General features: G+C 47.4%; 1 protein-coding gene across 4 annotated transcripts in view; it reads right to left on the bottom strand.

Moving 5' to 3' along the window:
• Positions 1–9,115: 9,115 nt before the first annotated feature.
• The window catches only part of FHL2 (four and a half LIM domains 2), a 66,691-nt gene continuing 60,064 nt past the window's right edge, over positions 9,116–15,742 (bottom strand). For all 4 annotated transcript variants that reach the window (XM_030310307.1, XM_030310305.1, XM_030310306.1 and 1 more), the window contains exons 5-6: positions 14,222–14,408; positions 9,116–9,735 (exon numbers count right to left, since the gene is read on the bottom strand). In XM_030310307.1, coding sequence (XP_030166167.1) covers positions 9,584–9,735; positions 14,222–14,408 — 339 coding nt within the window. In that variant the 3' untranslated portion in view covers positions 9,116–9,583. The remainder of the gene's footprint in view (positions 9,736–14,221; positions 14,409–15,742) is intronic.

Raw genomic sequence — 15,742 nt, 5'->3', positions numbered from 1 at the left:
GTCCTGTTCCCTGGCCTCTCCACCACCTCTCCGGTGGAGAGCAGAAAGTGTAGGGGGGCAGAAGGAAGAGAGGCTCGGGTTTTTTGTTTTTTTGTGTTTTTTTTTTGATAGTTGACCTATATTAGTTTCAGATGTACAGCCTAGTGATTAGACAATAACGTATATTATAAGACGCTCACAGTAAGTATAGTCACCATACAGCGTTATTACACTATTGGCGACCATGTTCCCTGTGCTGTACTTTTCATCCCCATGACTTCTTTATTTTACAACTTATTTATTTATTTTATACCTCTTAATCCCCTTTACCTATTCCCCCCATCTCCCCACGCCCACCCCCTCTGGCAGCCACCCATTTGTTCTCTGTATCTAGGAGCCTGTCGCTGTTTTTTGTTGTTGTTGCTGTGTGTTCGTTTGTCTTGTTCCTGGATTTTTTTTTATTCATATGCTTTTTTTTTTTTTAAAGAAGTGTGTTCTTTATTTTTTTAAGTGTATTTATTTTGAGAGAGAGAGAGAGAGAAACAGAGAGAGAGAGAGTGGGGGAGGGACAGAGAGAGAAGGAGAGAGAGAGAATCCCTGGCAGGCTCTGCAGTGTAAGCGCAGACCCTGATGTGGGGCTCAAACTCACAAACCATGAGATCGTGACCTGAGCCAAAGTCAGATGCTTAACTGACTGAGCCACCCAGGCGCCCCTTTATTCACATGCTTCTAACTGTAATTGCTGATAGATGTCTGTGGAGAAAGTTACACTGCTCCTATTTTTGTAACAGGGTTTTATTTGTCATTCTCTCCCAGTTGCTTTGCCACTTTTAAGAAGATCATTTTCGGGGTGCCTGGGTTTTTCAGTCGGTTAAGCGTCCGACTTCGGCTCAGGTCATGATCTCACAGTTCGTGGGTTCGAGCCCTGCATCGGGCTCTGTGCTGACAGCTCAGAGCCCGGAGCCTGTTTCCAATTCTGTGTCTCCCTCTCTCTATGCCCCTCCCCTGCTCATGCTCTGTCTCCCTCTGTCTCAAAAGTAAATAAGCATTAAAAAAAAATTTTTTTTAAATAAAAAAAAAGAATAAAAAAAAGAAGATCATTTTCTTAGTTTATGCACATTTTGGCATAGGTATCACCCGGACATTCCTCGGTGTTTCAGAAGAACTGCTACGTATTCAGAGACGGCATTTCCCCCATAATCATCTCTTCATGTAAGAAAATAGTTTGTGTTTTATTTTAGATAGATTACCCTCCCTGAAACTGATTAAGTCCAATGATGGGTTTTTCTAGTTCTTCTCCAGTGGAGGTTATTCCGACTGTAAACACAGTCTAATCCAACTTCCTGATTTTACAAAAGAGGAACCTGATACCTGGAGGAAGAGTGGCTTCTCTGAAGGCGGGCAGTTTGATGGTGGGCCGAGTGGTGACTAAAACCTACACCCTTCTGTATTAAACCAGAGGTTGGGTCCCTTTCTGAAAGCCACCCCATCCCTGCCCTGGGAACAACGTATACAATGGCACCAGCTTTTGGAAAAGCAGTTATTCAAAAGGGCAGTCAACCTGGCTGCCACAGGGACGAGATGTAAGTATTATAAACATGTATAGCAGCTGGCTTTTTACTGCCGTCAGAAAATTCTCAGTGAGCTAGGAGTCGGGAGACCTGGGTTCTAGTATGTTGGCCTCTGTGTAGTCTCGAGTCAGCTTTCTTCCTTCCGTGCTCCCCCATTTCCTCCTCTGTCAGGAAGCAGATTTCTCTCTGACCCTCAAGTCTCTTCCAGATCTTATTTCCCCATATTTCTACCTTATACGGATCCCAGAGCCCCCATTCTGTCATTTAGTGGCCAGGCAGCAAATGAGAGGTGCCCTCAAGTTCCAACGGGCATCACTAATGCTGTTTGAGAATTGATTTTATGTTTCACCTATTTTAAGTTTCCAAAGGAATATGATTAACTGACAACACAAGTTAATCCCACTTTTATTCTACTTTAGCTAATTTTTAAAAAATCTTCTCAAAGGGAATTAGAATTTATTTATTAGGCTGCTTTATGACTTGTGGGCAGCCCTCTGCTTACAGACTGGGTTGTGTCCATCTGTGGTGAATCAGTGATGTGTTGTGTTTTTTTTTTTTAAGGTTTATTTATTTATTTATTTTAATTTTTATTTTTTAACATTTATTTTTGAGACAGAGAGCATGAGCAGGGGAGGGTCAGAGAGAGAGGGAGACACAGAATCCGAAACAGGCTCCAGGCTCCGAGCTGTCAGCACAAAGCCCGACACGGGGCTCGAACTCACAAACCGTGAGATCGTGACCTGAGCCAAAGTCAGACGCTCAACCGACTGAGCCACCCAGGCGCCCCAGTGATGTGGTTTTTTTGTTGTTGTTGTTGTTTTTAACGTTTATTTTTGAGACAGAGAGAGACAGAGCATGAACAGGGGAGGGGCAGAGAGAGAGGGAGACACAGAATCCGAAGCAGGCTCCAGGTTCCGAGCTGTCAGCACAGAGCCTGACGCGGGGCTCGAACTCACGGACCGTGAAATCATGACCTGAGCCTAAGTCGGTTGCTTAACCGACTGAGCCACCCAGGCGCCCCATCAGTGATGTGTTTTAAATACACTCTGGTTTCACCTCTGTTGATGACCAGGCTTTCTCTGCTGACCTCTAGGGTTCTGCTTCACCGCCAGCACTGCGGACTTTCACAGACATGTCTTTGAAGTTTAATCAGAGATGAAGCTGTCACTAAGGACAGTATTGAGACGGTGGTCATCGGCCTGGCTCCAGGGCTCACTGTATCAGAGCAGATACATTTACCGAGCTGTTTGCTACGGTCAGGGTCCATGCAAGGTCATGTGTGTTAGTAACCATCTCAGGAGATTCCCCGGGTGGAATCTGAAACTGGCCCCCTTGCAGGAGGGCAGGGAGAGACTGAAGAGAAAGGCCGCTCCAGGTTGGTAGGTGGCAGTTTTAATAAGCAAAGGGAACTTCTATACGAGGCTTGTCTTGGGTAGCAACGAAGATGAATGGATCCCGGCGCCCAGCCTCCAGGTTGTAAAAGTTGATAAAGAGCCCTTAACGAGGTTCCGTCACATATACCGTGTGGGTGTTCTCAACCCCACATCACTATCTCAAGGCCGTGTCCATGGGGCAGCCTCTGGGAGCGGGAAAGGCAAGCTATATTCCCACATTCCATGGACGAGGGAGGGAGCAGGGAGCCTCCGAGTGCCCAGGTCTAGCTCACGTGCCAAACGGCAGTCACTTCTCTTTGATGAGTTTCTACAACAGGTGACTGCCTCATGAGGAAACCTGTTTGCTTTCAGTTAGTCTGGTGACTGGATTTTCGTGGTTTGGGTTGAAGGTAAACTAGTAAGAATTTTCCAATATCCTGGGACATCCGGGTGGCTCAGCTGGTTAAGCGTCTGACTCTTGATTTCAGCTCAGGTCATGATCTCATAGTTCGTGAGATTGAGCCCCGCGTGGGGCTCTGTGCTGACCGTGCAGAACCTTCTTGGGATTCTCTCTCTCCTCTCTCTGTGCCCCTTCCCCCCCTCAAAATAAATACATAAACTTAAAAATTGTACAGTATCCTAAATACTACCGCCAAGTGTAAGTATGTAATTCTAATAAATATATAACTTGTTCTACAAGATAGTTCTACATTTTTAAATCAAAGCTCCAACATACTAAAATAGGCAAGATTAAGGTAAGTCTCAACATTGTAGACTGAGTCACAAAGAGAGGAATTAACACACGTTTATCGTTTTCTTATGCCAAACCGTAGAGAAAGAAGCTGACTTTTTAAACGTAAGGAACAACCCTGCTGGAAAAAATGTTTGAGGGAAAAAAAGCACTGATGAGCTGACAGTCACAAGTCTAAGAGAACACAAGAATCCAGGGAAGCAGGCCACTTTGATGTTCTCTCGAACGTGAGCCATGGCTTTGATGACAGTGATGTAAAGTACAGAGACGTCAATGCCCCGTGTCCCCCAAAATAGGAAACCTAACAGCTACGACCCCAAAGAGCAACCCCACATGGCAAAGATAAATGAGAAGAAAACCTGCCCTACCGAGGGAGGGCGGGAAGACAAGAGGGAAGGAACAGGAAAACAGGAAGGAAGAACGGGAAAACAGGAAGGAAGAACAGGAAAACAGCAAGGAAGAACAGGAAAGGGAGCAGGGCAGGCGGCGGAGGCTGGAAACGAGCAAGCAGGCTGGCATACAGATCTGTAGCCACAATATAGACCGCCAGCGTGGTGAAAGAAACACAGTAAGTGACTGGGAATCGGTTCCGGTTCGGGGGTGCTCCAGGTGCGTGGCAGAGGCAGCAGAAATCGTCTGTGGGAAGACAGGTTTTCCCGAGGAAACCCCCACAGATGATTTTTCTAAAGTCAGTGACTAACTAGCCCAAGTCAAAAGTGCCCAAGCCTACGAGGAAACACTGCACCAAGCATGAGGCGCAGTAGAAGCATCAGGTGATAGGGACTGACCTCCAGACCTTTCGTGTATTAGAATCACCAAGTAAAGATCAGGCAAGTTCGCTTGCGTTGTTTCAAGGGAAAGGTGAGCTTGAAAATAATTGTTCGGTAGAGATAACTATAAAAAGTATAACATATGTATGTATGTATGTATGTATGTATGTATGTATTTATTTATTTGAGAGTGTGAGCGGGGGGGGGGTGAGGGGGGAGAGAAAGAATCTTAAGCAGGCTCCACCCCCCAGTATGGAGTCCATGCGGGGCTCAGTCTCCCACGACTGTGAGAGCATAACCTGAGCCCAAATCAAGAGTCAGATGCTTAACTAACCGAGCCACCCAGGCGCCCCCATATTTTTATTTTTATTGAGGTATCATAAACCACTGTAGAGTTTAAAAAATCTTCTACAGAGCGAGTTTATATATCCCTAAATATGTAGCCACTCTCCAGATCAAGGTATAGAGCAGGGTTGGCAAAATTTCTGTCAAGGACCAGGTAGTAAAAATGTCTTGTGGGCCGCACGATGCGTAAATGAGTGGACATGGGTGTATTCCAATAAAACATTGTTTAAGGAGGGGCGCCTGGGTGGCGCAGTCGGTTAAGCGTCCAACTTCAGCTCAGGTCACGATCTCGCGGTCCGTGAGTTCGAGCCCCGTGTCAGGCTCTGGGCTGATGGCTCAGAGCCTGGAGCCTGTTGCCGATTCTGTGTCTCCCTCTCTCTCTGCCCCTCACCCGTTCATGCTCTGTCTCTCTCTGTCCCAAAAATAAATAAACGTTGAAAAAAACAAACAAAAAAAACATTGTTTAAGGAAACAGGCAGTGGGCAGGATTTAGCCATGGACCATAGTTTGCCAACCATAATACAGAACATTTCCGGCATTCCAAAAGCTTCTCTCGTGTCCCTTCCCTGAGACCATTCTTACTTCTATCTCTATGGTTCAGTTTTACCTAACACCTGTATGATGCACTTCTGTGTATGTTTTACTTCATAATTTAATGGAAAGTGTTGTTTAATAAAAAGTAGTATCGTATAACTGTGTTATTTTAGAGCCAGTTAGAAATATCATGCAGTGTCATGACTCCCAATTGATAGAAGGCTGAGTAGAGTCAGGCTGGAGGCAGACCCAGGTTTTGATGTGGTTGGACTCAAACATCAAAGTCTCTCCCCTAAAGTTTGTCCAGCTTCTTGAATGGGTGATTAAAAAATTTTCATCAAACTTGGGGAAGTTTTCAGCCATTAATTTTTAAAGTATTTCTTTCTGTCCCTTTTCCCTTTCCTCTCCTGATGCTCCCATTATACCTATGTTGGTTCTCAACATTGTCTCACGTTGCTCTGAGGTTCTGTTAATTTTTCCTCATTTACCCCATTTTTCAAATTTCATAATGTCTGTTGATCTATCTTCAAGTTCACTGATTTTTTTTTTCTTCTCTCAGCTCAAATGTAGTGTTGATCCCCTCTAGTGAATTTTCCATTTTGGTTATTATACTTTTCAACTCCAGAATTTCCATTTGATTTTTAAATAATGTTTATCTCTTTATTGGTGTTCTCTGATGAGAATTGTTATTATATATGTTCCTTTAGTTTTTTGAACATGTTTATATGTTTGGCCAGCATTTGGTTCGAGGTTTCTGCGTAAGCACTTTGAGCTAATAAGATGCTCTTTGCTGATGATCTGTGTGTGACTTGGAGAATGCTTTCAAGTGGTCTTTGGGTCCCACTCTGTTTGCTCCAGAGTGGGTAAAACCCACAGGGTACATGCCCATGGTCTTCTGGACCCCCACACTGTTTGCTCCGGAGTGGGTACAATCCACGGGGTACATGCCTATGGTCTTCCAGAACCCTAGGGGTAAGTGGGATCCCAGGAGGGCTCTCCCTACCTGTCTCTTTCCCTGGTTCTCTCCATTAAACTCCTGGCTCATCTGCCATTTTGCTTTTTGCTGCTAGTATCCTATACCTACCATCCCCCTCTCAGTCACTTGCCACCAAGATCCCCATTGTTTCTGATAGTCCCCTTAAGCACAGATTCCTCCATTCTTGGTACCAAATAGTCCCTTCCTGCAGAGCTGCGGAGCTACCAGTTCCCAAAGCTGCCACTTACACCCATACCTCGGGGCTGGACGGTGTCTGGCTTCACCTCTATGAGTAGGTGCTCGACAGAGAGGACCGGTATCCTTAGCGGAACATACCAACATCATCCTAATAAATGTCTTCACACAATCCTCCTCCTAGGAGTAGCCTCTGGTCTTCTCAGACTGCCCCCTCTTAACATGGAGCCTCCACCCTGTGGGCAGGCTGGAGCAGGAGTGATGGGAATCCCAGGATTGTCAGACTGTCGTGCCTGGGGCACAGCCCTAGAACAGTAGGAGCCTTTACCTTCTTGGCTGCACTTGCCCAGAGTAGAGCTTTTGTCACATGAAACTGGGGGCAGGGGTGGGGTGGGATCAGTCCGTGGTCAACTGCTGTAGACTCTCACTCTTCTTACTATAACCTATAGATTTCCCTGCATGTTTCTCCACTTGCTGCTCACCTTTAGGGTAATTTTCCAAGAGTGGAAGGTATTTATTTGGCACACACACACGCGCATAGTTCTCCCAATTACATGGTTACACTGGGAAGAGATTCCCTGAGCTCTGCACACCACCATCCCGAAAATCCCAACCTTTGAGCTTTGGCTGGGCTACTCGGAGTCTAGCCTCTGCATGTGATTTAGCTGTCAGCCAGAGATTGGTAGGGATTTCATGAGAACTCGGGGTTCTTTTTCATACCATTTTTCACTCTTACCTCCCAGAGACAGTTTGTGCCAAGCTCTGGCCTTTGGGTCTTCAAGCCAGTAAGACCATAGGTTCTGTAACAGAGTTTTAGCTCCCCTTTGGGACCCACCCCTCGGTAAAAGCCATGAAAATGGGAAACCTACCCACCGCCATTCTCTTCTTCAGGTATCTGTTCCCCTCCGAAGTGTTCCTGCTTTGGGTCGTGCACCAGGGTTTTCGAAGATTTTTAAATATTTTTGTCCAGAAGGTTATTGGAGCCCAACAGGAGCTCCTTACTGGAAGTAGAACCTCCCCTACCATTAATTTAAGGTTGGGTGCATCCAGTGTCTCTGTTGGTCTAATGAGGAAGAGGTAAGCTGCTCCACAATGAGATTCGCAAAGCTTTTACCTTTTTATTTTGAATTTTGTTATTTTTGTTTCAAAAGGCACACTTGCAGGAACGTTTTCACTTTTATCCCATGAAGTAGGAGGAGGCAAAACGACTCGCGAGTCGTGGAGTCCTCAGATGGCCTGTCTCAGACATTTCTCACATGCACTGGCACTCAGGTTAAGAGACGGACTTCACACATGCTCAGCATGGGTGGGACTTGATTTCCACCAGAGTTTTCTGTTGCATGGCCTATCGTTTTATGGTACCGCGCTCAGAAAACTAAGGACAAAAATCACTAGTGTTACCATTCTGTAAAGAGAAATACACATTGCCGTGTCTCATAAATTGGCTCAGTGCTTTCCGGTCGTATACCATGCTTTCACAGACGGTTTTACAGACAAATGCCAAACTAGGAGCTCATATCTTTATAGCCACAATTCTCTCTCTCTCCTTTCCCCCCTTTCAGAAACACCAAAGGCTTCCAAAGCATGCCCTAAATTGCTAGGGTGTTGGGAATACCCAGATGAACCAAGAGGTCATCTCTGGCCTCAAGGTGCTTGTATCCTTTTGAAATCCTTCACTTCATGAACGAGAAGGTAAGTCAAGGTAGGATATGGACCCATGGTATTGGGAAAGAACTCAGCTCTGTTAGCAAAAGTGACCCCAATGGGGCACGTGGGTGGCTCAGTCGGTTAAGTGGCCGACTCTTGAATTTCAGCTCAGGTCATGATCTCACAACTCGTGAGTTCGAGCCCCACATCGGGCTCTGTGCTCGCAGTGCAGAGCCTGCTTGAGATTCTCTCTCCTCCTCTCTCTGCCCCTCCCCTGCTCTCTCTCTGTCTCAAAAATAAAAATGTTAAAAATTTTTAAAAAGAAAGAAAGAAAGAAAGGAAGGAAGAAGAAAGAAGAAAGAAAAAGAAAAAGAAAGAAAAGAAAAAAGAAAGAAAAACCCCAATGGGCACCTAGGTGGCTCAGTCAGTTAAGTGTCTGATTCTTGATTTCGTCCCAGGCCATGATCTCACTGTTTGTGAGTTTGAGCCCCTCCTCTGGCTCTGTGTTGACAGTGTGGAGCCTGCTTGGGATTCTCGTTCTCTCCCTCTCCCTCTCCCTCTGCCCCTCATGCTCACTCTCTTTCAAAAGTAAACAAACTTGAAAAGAGTCCCTCCCTTTCCTGCTTGCATCCTCTCTCTCTTTCTCTAAAAAGAAAAAGTGCCCCGCCTCCCCCCAACTGCCTTCACTGTCATTAGTTCATTTTCTGCTGCTCATATTCTGGAGTTTATGCTGCTGCATCCAATGCAGAGCAAGAGAATGTGGGAGAGAGGCACAAAGAGAAGGTAGCAAGAGAGAGGCTGTGCTGCTGACTGAAGGCCTTCTTTGGACTGAAAGGTGTGATGTAATTTCAGTGAACGCTGACCCAGCCCGTCTGAACGTGCACTTCAGACAGCGATCAGCGGAACATACGATAAAGCGTTTTATACCGCGGTGCACAGAACTTCAGTGTTTAATCATTGTTTCACACGCTGTGTGGCCATTTTGTTCTGGATAACTTTATTGTAAGCTGTATAATCTTGCTTTAGGGCTTACGTGACAGGAAGTTACATACTTGTAAATACCTACTCTGCATTATCTCGTGTGGTTTGGGAAACTCGAGTTCGTGACATGTTAATTGCACTTAAAAATTAAATACGCAGTGAAAGAAAGATACATTTAGAAAGCTGTCATTCGAAAGGACTTTTGCACTTGGATTTGCCTTGCTTGATTACAAAACTCCAAAACCAGCTTCCCACCGAGGGTTTACAACAGGGGTTTCCTCCTTCCCTGGGACTGAACTAGTACAAAGGATTAAAGGGTTTAAACAAACGTGGATATCACTGAGAAAAGCACAAGAGGAGAGTCTCAACGCGGCCGGTGGAGACCAGACACAATACTGCCTGGCTGAGAAGGAGAGCGTACATAACTCCGTGAGTGTCGCCAGCAGTCAGCGGTGCGGACTTCAGATGTCTTTCCCACAGTCCGGGCACAGGATGTCGTCTCTTTCTGTGAGGAAGCCTCGCCCCACCAGGGAGAGGGAGCACTTCTTGCAGTTGAAACAGTCGTTGTGCCACTGTCGCTCCTCAAAGGAGATGTACTTTGTGCCACCCAGTCCTGTGAACAGACAAGAAAGAACACCGGGGTCGGGGGGTCGGGGGAGGACATTGCTAGTCAGAACACCCCGCACAGCCTTGAGGGGTTCATACACCTCAGCAGGAGCAGGCACATAAACTGGCTCCACATCTGTGTGATCAGTACTATACTTAGGAAGAGCCCACTGTGTGTGTGTGTGTGTGTGTGTGTGTGTTCGTCCCATCGGAAGGAAACTCCAGGAGACAGGTCGCTGATTTCTCTTGTTCCTTCGCTGGGTGCCTCCTGCCTGGAGCTCAAATAGTTTGTGATTTGATGAATGAAGTGCTGAAGGGTGGGGGGAGAAGGGGCATAAGCTAATTTTCTCTGGAATGGCCAGGAAAGGCCTCACAAAAGAAACGGTATGTGGTAGGTGGGTGTGGACATTTCTTGCGGTGGGAATGTCAGGAGACAAGCTACGGCAGCATGAACTTCGGTGGGAGAGGTGGAAGGTGGGCTGCTAAGGTGGGTGGGGGCACATTATGATGTGTGAGCAGTAAACCATCTGATACTTTAAGCAAGAAAAGTGGTAAGTCAGTTCGGCGTTTGACTCTTGTTTGAGGACTGCTTCTTATCAAATGTTTAAGGTACACTGGCCACCTATTAAAATACGGTCGCTCTGTGCTGTCACTGAGCCACCTGGAATAAAATGGAATGAAATACACAGGGTCAGTCACAGTTGTGATCGAGGGGCACCTGGGTGGCTCGGTCAGTTAAGCATCCGACTCCTGGTTTTTGCTCAGGTCATGATCTCACAGTTCGTGAGTTCAACCCCCACGTTGGTTTCTGTGCTGATAGCGCGGAGCCTGCTTGAGATTCTCTCTCTCTCTCCCTCTGCTTCTGCCTCTCTCTTTCTCTCTCTCAAAATAAATAAACTTAAAAAAAAAGTCTGTGATTGATTCTGGTGAAATCTGGATCATGAATTTCAATTACAAAGAATTCTTTGTAGAAATAGTGGTTCAATCTACCCCAGTAAAAAAGAAAGTAACCACACTGACTGCTCCATTTATAATGGCTTGAAGTCCATTATAATAAAATAGAGAGCATGAGAAGTCTGTAATTCACTCAACAGCTAGTTCCTTTTGTAACTTAATTGGCTAGGTTGGCTTGGGGCATTAGTCCTTTCACCTGGGGGAGACTTATGAGCTAATCCCCCTCAGCTAATTAGACACCAGTTCTGTGCTCCTTCTAATGCCTCTCTAGCCCTGCGGAGGGGGGGGGGGTATGCACTAGGAAAGCTTTTTGACTCTTTTCCTGAATACCCCATAGCTTTAAAAGCAGAGGTATACTGGGGGTGCCTGGGTGGCTCAGTCGGCTGAGCGTCCGACTTCGGCTCGGGTCATGATCTCGCAGTTTGTGGGTTCGAGCCCCGCGTCGGGCTCTGTGCTGACGGCTCGGAGCCTGGAGCCTGCTTCGGATTCTGTGTCTCCCTCTCTCTCTCTGCCCCTCCCCTGCTCACGCTCTGTCTCTCCCTCTCAAAAATAAAATAAAAAAAATTTAAAAGCAGAGGTATCCTGAATATGCAATGTTACTAAAACGCCGATTGCCTTTACTAATACTAGACCTGTGGTCGCAGAGTGCATGCCCTGGCCCTGCGGCAGAACCAAGCCAGTGATTTAGGCCCAAGGGTCTCAAACTTTGCTGCAGATCTGAATCACCCAGGAAGCTTTTCAAAATCCTACCACCCAGGTCATAGCCCCTACCAATTAAATCACAACCCAGGCAGCAGTAACTGTTTAAGCTTCCCAGGCGTTTCACATATGCACCCATGTTTAAAAACCAGAGGCTCAGGCAACCCTTTAACTTGATTCAGGGGTGGGGGCTGCAGAACAGTTAGAAGGTACTTGTGTTTCTTCTCGGCACTGAGCGAACCGAAGAGGATGAAGAAGGATGTTAGCGTAGGAGCTATGCTGGGTGCTGTTCCAGGTGGATTAGAAACTCCACGGTTGCCTTGAAATGCCAATCAATGGGGCAGGTCACAGAAATGAGAGCCCAAAGCAGCCCAAGGAGGACGAATCCTTCTAAAGGCAAGAGGTACATACGTCAACTCTCATTATTTGAGGTTTGCGGCCAATGGCACCATGGCTCCGGCCTGAAGGAAGCTCATCTAACACGTGTTATTTTCTCCATATGAGAGCCTTCCCGCACTCAGGAACACAGACAGCACATCTGCATTGCCCCCTGGGGGCCATTTTAAGCAGCGAAATTGCCAACAAAAAGCACCAAAATGCTAACGACATGGCACCTAACGGGCCACGACATGGCACTAAACAGGTCATGATTATAGTATGCTAGTCGAAACAAGGCAGAGCGTCAACCTCGTTCTGCCTCCATTGGGGGTGCACGTGTCAGACAAGTCAAAGTTTTCACCACTCTGGGTGCCTGGGAATGGCCATGAAAGCAACGTGGTGTTGATTTTGGACTTTCAAACAAAGGTCAGTGAATTTGCAGATACGGACTCAGAGTAACGAGGACTGTGCGCATGTGTGGATTTAGCATCGCTGCACATAGGATGTGCAGTGATTTATTTGCAAAAATCATTTAGATTTTGCTGACGAGAAAAAGTGCTGAGTAAGGATCTATTAAAAACCGAATCTAAATGCACAATGTCCTGCAAATGGGGATTCGGCTAAAAGTACATTTCAGCTGCAACTTCAAAGTTCCTCTGTAGGTTCCAGAACATTACTCTCTGCACTTCAGAGAAGCCACGCTCCTCACTGTTTTCCTAGTGGTGTTTCCGTTTTTCAGTGCTACCAGGGGAATAACGACACATATCTGATACTTTCTATTTCAAAGCGCTTTTAGCTAGATTATATTGCTTCATGAAGCCTAATTTTATTGTTTTAAAATTTTTGTTAGCATTTATTTTTAAGAGACAGAGACAGAGCATGAGCAGGGTTGGGGCAGAGAGAGAGGGAGACACAGAATCTGAAGCAGGCTCCAGGCTCTGAGTTGTCAGCACAGAGCCCGATGTGGGGCTGGAACTCACGAACCGTGAGATCATGACCTGAGCTGAAGTCGGATGCCCAACCAACTGAGCCACCCAGGGGCCCCATATGAAGCCTAATTTTATAAACATTTACTTCCACAGATTGTTACTGTAAAAACAGTATTCAAGATTAATCTGTTGGATTAATCAAAAGACTGCTTTTCTTCTCTCTAAATGATTCTAAGGGGGCAATCTGGTATATATGGCTGGAATCGAATTAACAGAAAAATTTAAATGTTGGACTTCTTTTCTTTACATTTTAATTTCATATGGAAATACGAGCTCTGGATTACGCATCAAGGATTATTTTAGTGACCTGGGGCTTCCTACATCGGGTGAGCTGGCTGAGTTATCTGCACTGAGTTCTAGGGCCGCTTGGGTGGCTCAGTCGGTTAAGCGTCCCACTCTTGGCTTCGGCTCAGGTCATGATCTTGCAGTTTCGTAAGTTCGAGCCCCGTGTCAGGCTCTGCGCTGGCAGTGTGGGATTCGCTCTCTAGCCCTCTCTCTCTGCCCCTTCCCCACTCAGGTTCTCTCTCTCAAATAAATAAACGTAAAAAGAAAAAAAAGAAAAAAAAAAAAGGTGCATTTAGATGCACTCAGTTCCAGACCCCAGGAAAAAGAAAGTCACGGACAAGCACACAGGAGTTGTGAAATCTGTCTGTGTGATTACACTGCAAAGCTACACAGGGACGCCATTTGGCCACACAGCTATATTTACATTACGCGTGTCTGCCATCTGCCACTGACAGGGATCAGCCCGTCACCCGAACGTAGCAGAGCTGGGAATCCCAGGTCACGGAACTTTTCCTCCGTCAGTCTGGAATTTTCACGGTTCCCTCCGGCCCAGTCACTGATTCGTGTGGTGATGCGTGGTGAACATTTACAGGACTTGAGTCTGACCAGCCATCTGTCCTCCACGCTCCATTTCCCGGCACGTCTAACCGTTTAGTACAATGCCAGTCTACAGCCAGCCAGACTTTGGGCTCTTGCTCTGCGGGAGCCTTTGGGGGCTAAGGGAGAACCGCCTCGAACACTGCCCTCTGCCCTCGTGAAGCTATGCCCTGGTGGTAGACAAGTCCCTCGAAGATGCCAGGGAGCACCTTTAGAAACACAGAGGAGCGGCTCGCCTGCAAATGCCAGTTTCGTTGTGCCTCTCCGGGTGCCATAGACTCACAGACTGCTATGTGGAGATAACCCAACCAAAAGCAGAAATAACAAACCTCTTGAGAACAGGCCGTATGGGTTTCAGTGATCAGGTGAGCTAGAGGGGCAGCGTCCCCTGCCCAAGTGGCCCCAGTGTAACGAGGACAGGAAAGCAAGAGAGGCAGAAAGTGTCGGCCTGTTCAGAACCTCAGCGAGGCCCGGAGTCTTGGTAGGTAAACATATTCGGGGGCCAAAGTCCGGTATCTTGTCCATCCCTGGGGTGGCTGAGTGAGGGAGAGCAGGTGGCCGTGCGTGAGTGGGGGCCTGGGGGACACTCACCGCTGATCGGGTTGGTGCAGCCGGCGCACTTCTTGGCGTACAAGTCACAGAAGCAGCTCAGGCAGTAGGCGAACTCGTCCCGGGACGTGAAGCGCTGCCCCGACAGCGGCTTCTTGCAGGCCGTGCACACAAAGCATTCCCGGTGCCAGGGCTGCTCCCGGTACGTGACGCCTCCCGTGGTGATAGGCTGCAGGAGGAAGGAGGCAGAGGCTCAGGTTCCCGAGGCCGCACAGCCTCCGGGGGATGCGACGTCCCCATCCAGAGCACGGCCGGTGTTGGCTAAAGGTCACCCAGAAACGGCTCCCCTGACTTGACAGTCGCTCTGGACTCCCCTTCTGTATACTCTCAGTGCAGTGCTGCGGATCCCAGCCGTGACCTCAGCCCCTCGGGATGCTGGGGCATCTGAAGGTACAGGTGCCACAAGGCAGCTCCGCGTGGCCGCTGTGCAAGGGGCCGTGCTGGGAAGGGGTGCGGCCAGGGGCGGCCTCAAGGAGACTCAGATGTGAACGCTCACCCCTCCCCTCACCAGCCCTGTGCCCGCGGGCAGGTCATGTGCGAAGCTCCCCGCGCCTCCCTCTGGGTGCTAAACTTGCAAACACCACTTACAACGCGGTTCCTAGTGGTGGAAGACAGGAGAGGCCTGGACACCGTGGGCCCGGTGCCCACCAAGGCTGCAGTCAGGGGCGGCCCCCTGGACAGAGCGGGGGGACAATGCGCCAGGGCCTGCCTTCTCACGCCGTCCCGCCGCTTAGAATGCAGTGAGAAGCCACATGTGATAGAACTGGTCATCAACACCTCAATTTTACTCAGTGTTTTTCTTTTCATGTTGTTGCTTTTCGTATTTATTTCAACAGTGGACGAGGGACGGGCGGGTCTCAGCTCCACAGAACCATGGAGAATGGAGTGGAGACACCTGCCCTTGGCAGGTTCATGCATCTTGTTTCCGTAACGCGGCCCCATCATCCACTGCCACCTCTCGTCCTTACAGTCAGGACAGTCTTGTCCTCGAGCAGCGGGTTTGAACTGCGCGGGTCCACGTCTACTTGGATCTCTTTCGATAAACACGGTATGGTACTATCAATGTATCTTCCCTTAGAATTTTCTGAATAACATGGTCTTTGCTCTAGCTTACTTTCTTGTAATAACATAGTATACGGTCCATATAACATACAACATATGTGTTAATCGAGGATTTAGGTCATCAGTAAGGCTTCTGGTCAACCTCAGGCTATTAGTAGGTAAGTTTTTGGGGAGTCAAAAGTTTTATGTGGATTTTCAACTTGCACGGGGGTTGGTACCCCTAATCCCCGTGTTGTTCAAGGCTCAACTGTATAAAGACCTTGAAATAACACAGATATCATTTTCATTTTACAGATGAACAAAACGGAGACCTGGAGAAATTAAGCCACTTGCCTGAGAATTCATAGCTAGTTAAAGACAAAGCAGGTGCCAGTGTTTAGGACTCCCTTTATCATATCTTTTCATTAAACTATAAAGCATTACTGATCTTCCTATAAATGT

This window comes from Lynx canadensis, chromosome A3 (assembly GCF_007474595.2).
Source record: "Lynx canadensis isolate LIC74 chromosome A3, mLynCan4.pri.v2, whole genome shotgun sequence".
In the NCBI taxonomy this organism is placed as follows: domain Eukaryota; kingdom Metazoa; phylum Chordata; class Mammalia; order Carnivora; family Felidae; genus Lynx; species Lynx canadensis.
Note: the sequence above shows the minus strand (reverse complement) of the source record. Positions and strands in the feature narration are given on the sequence as shown.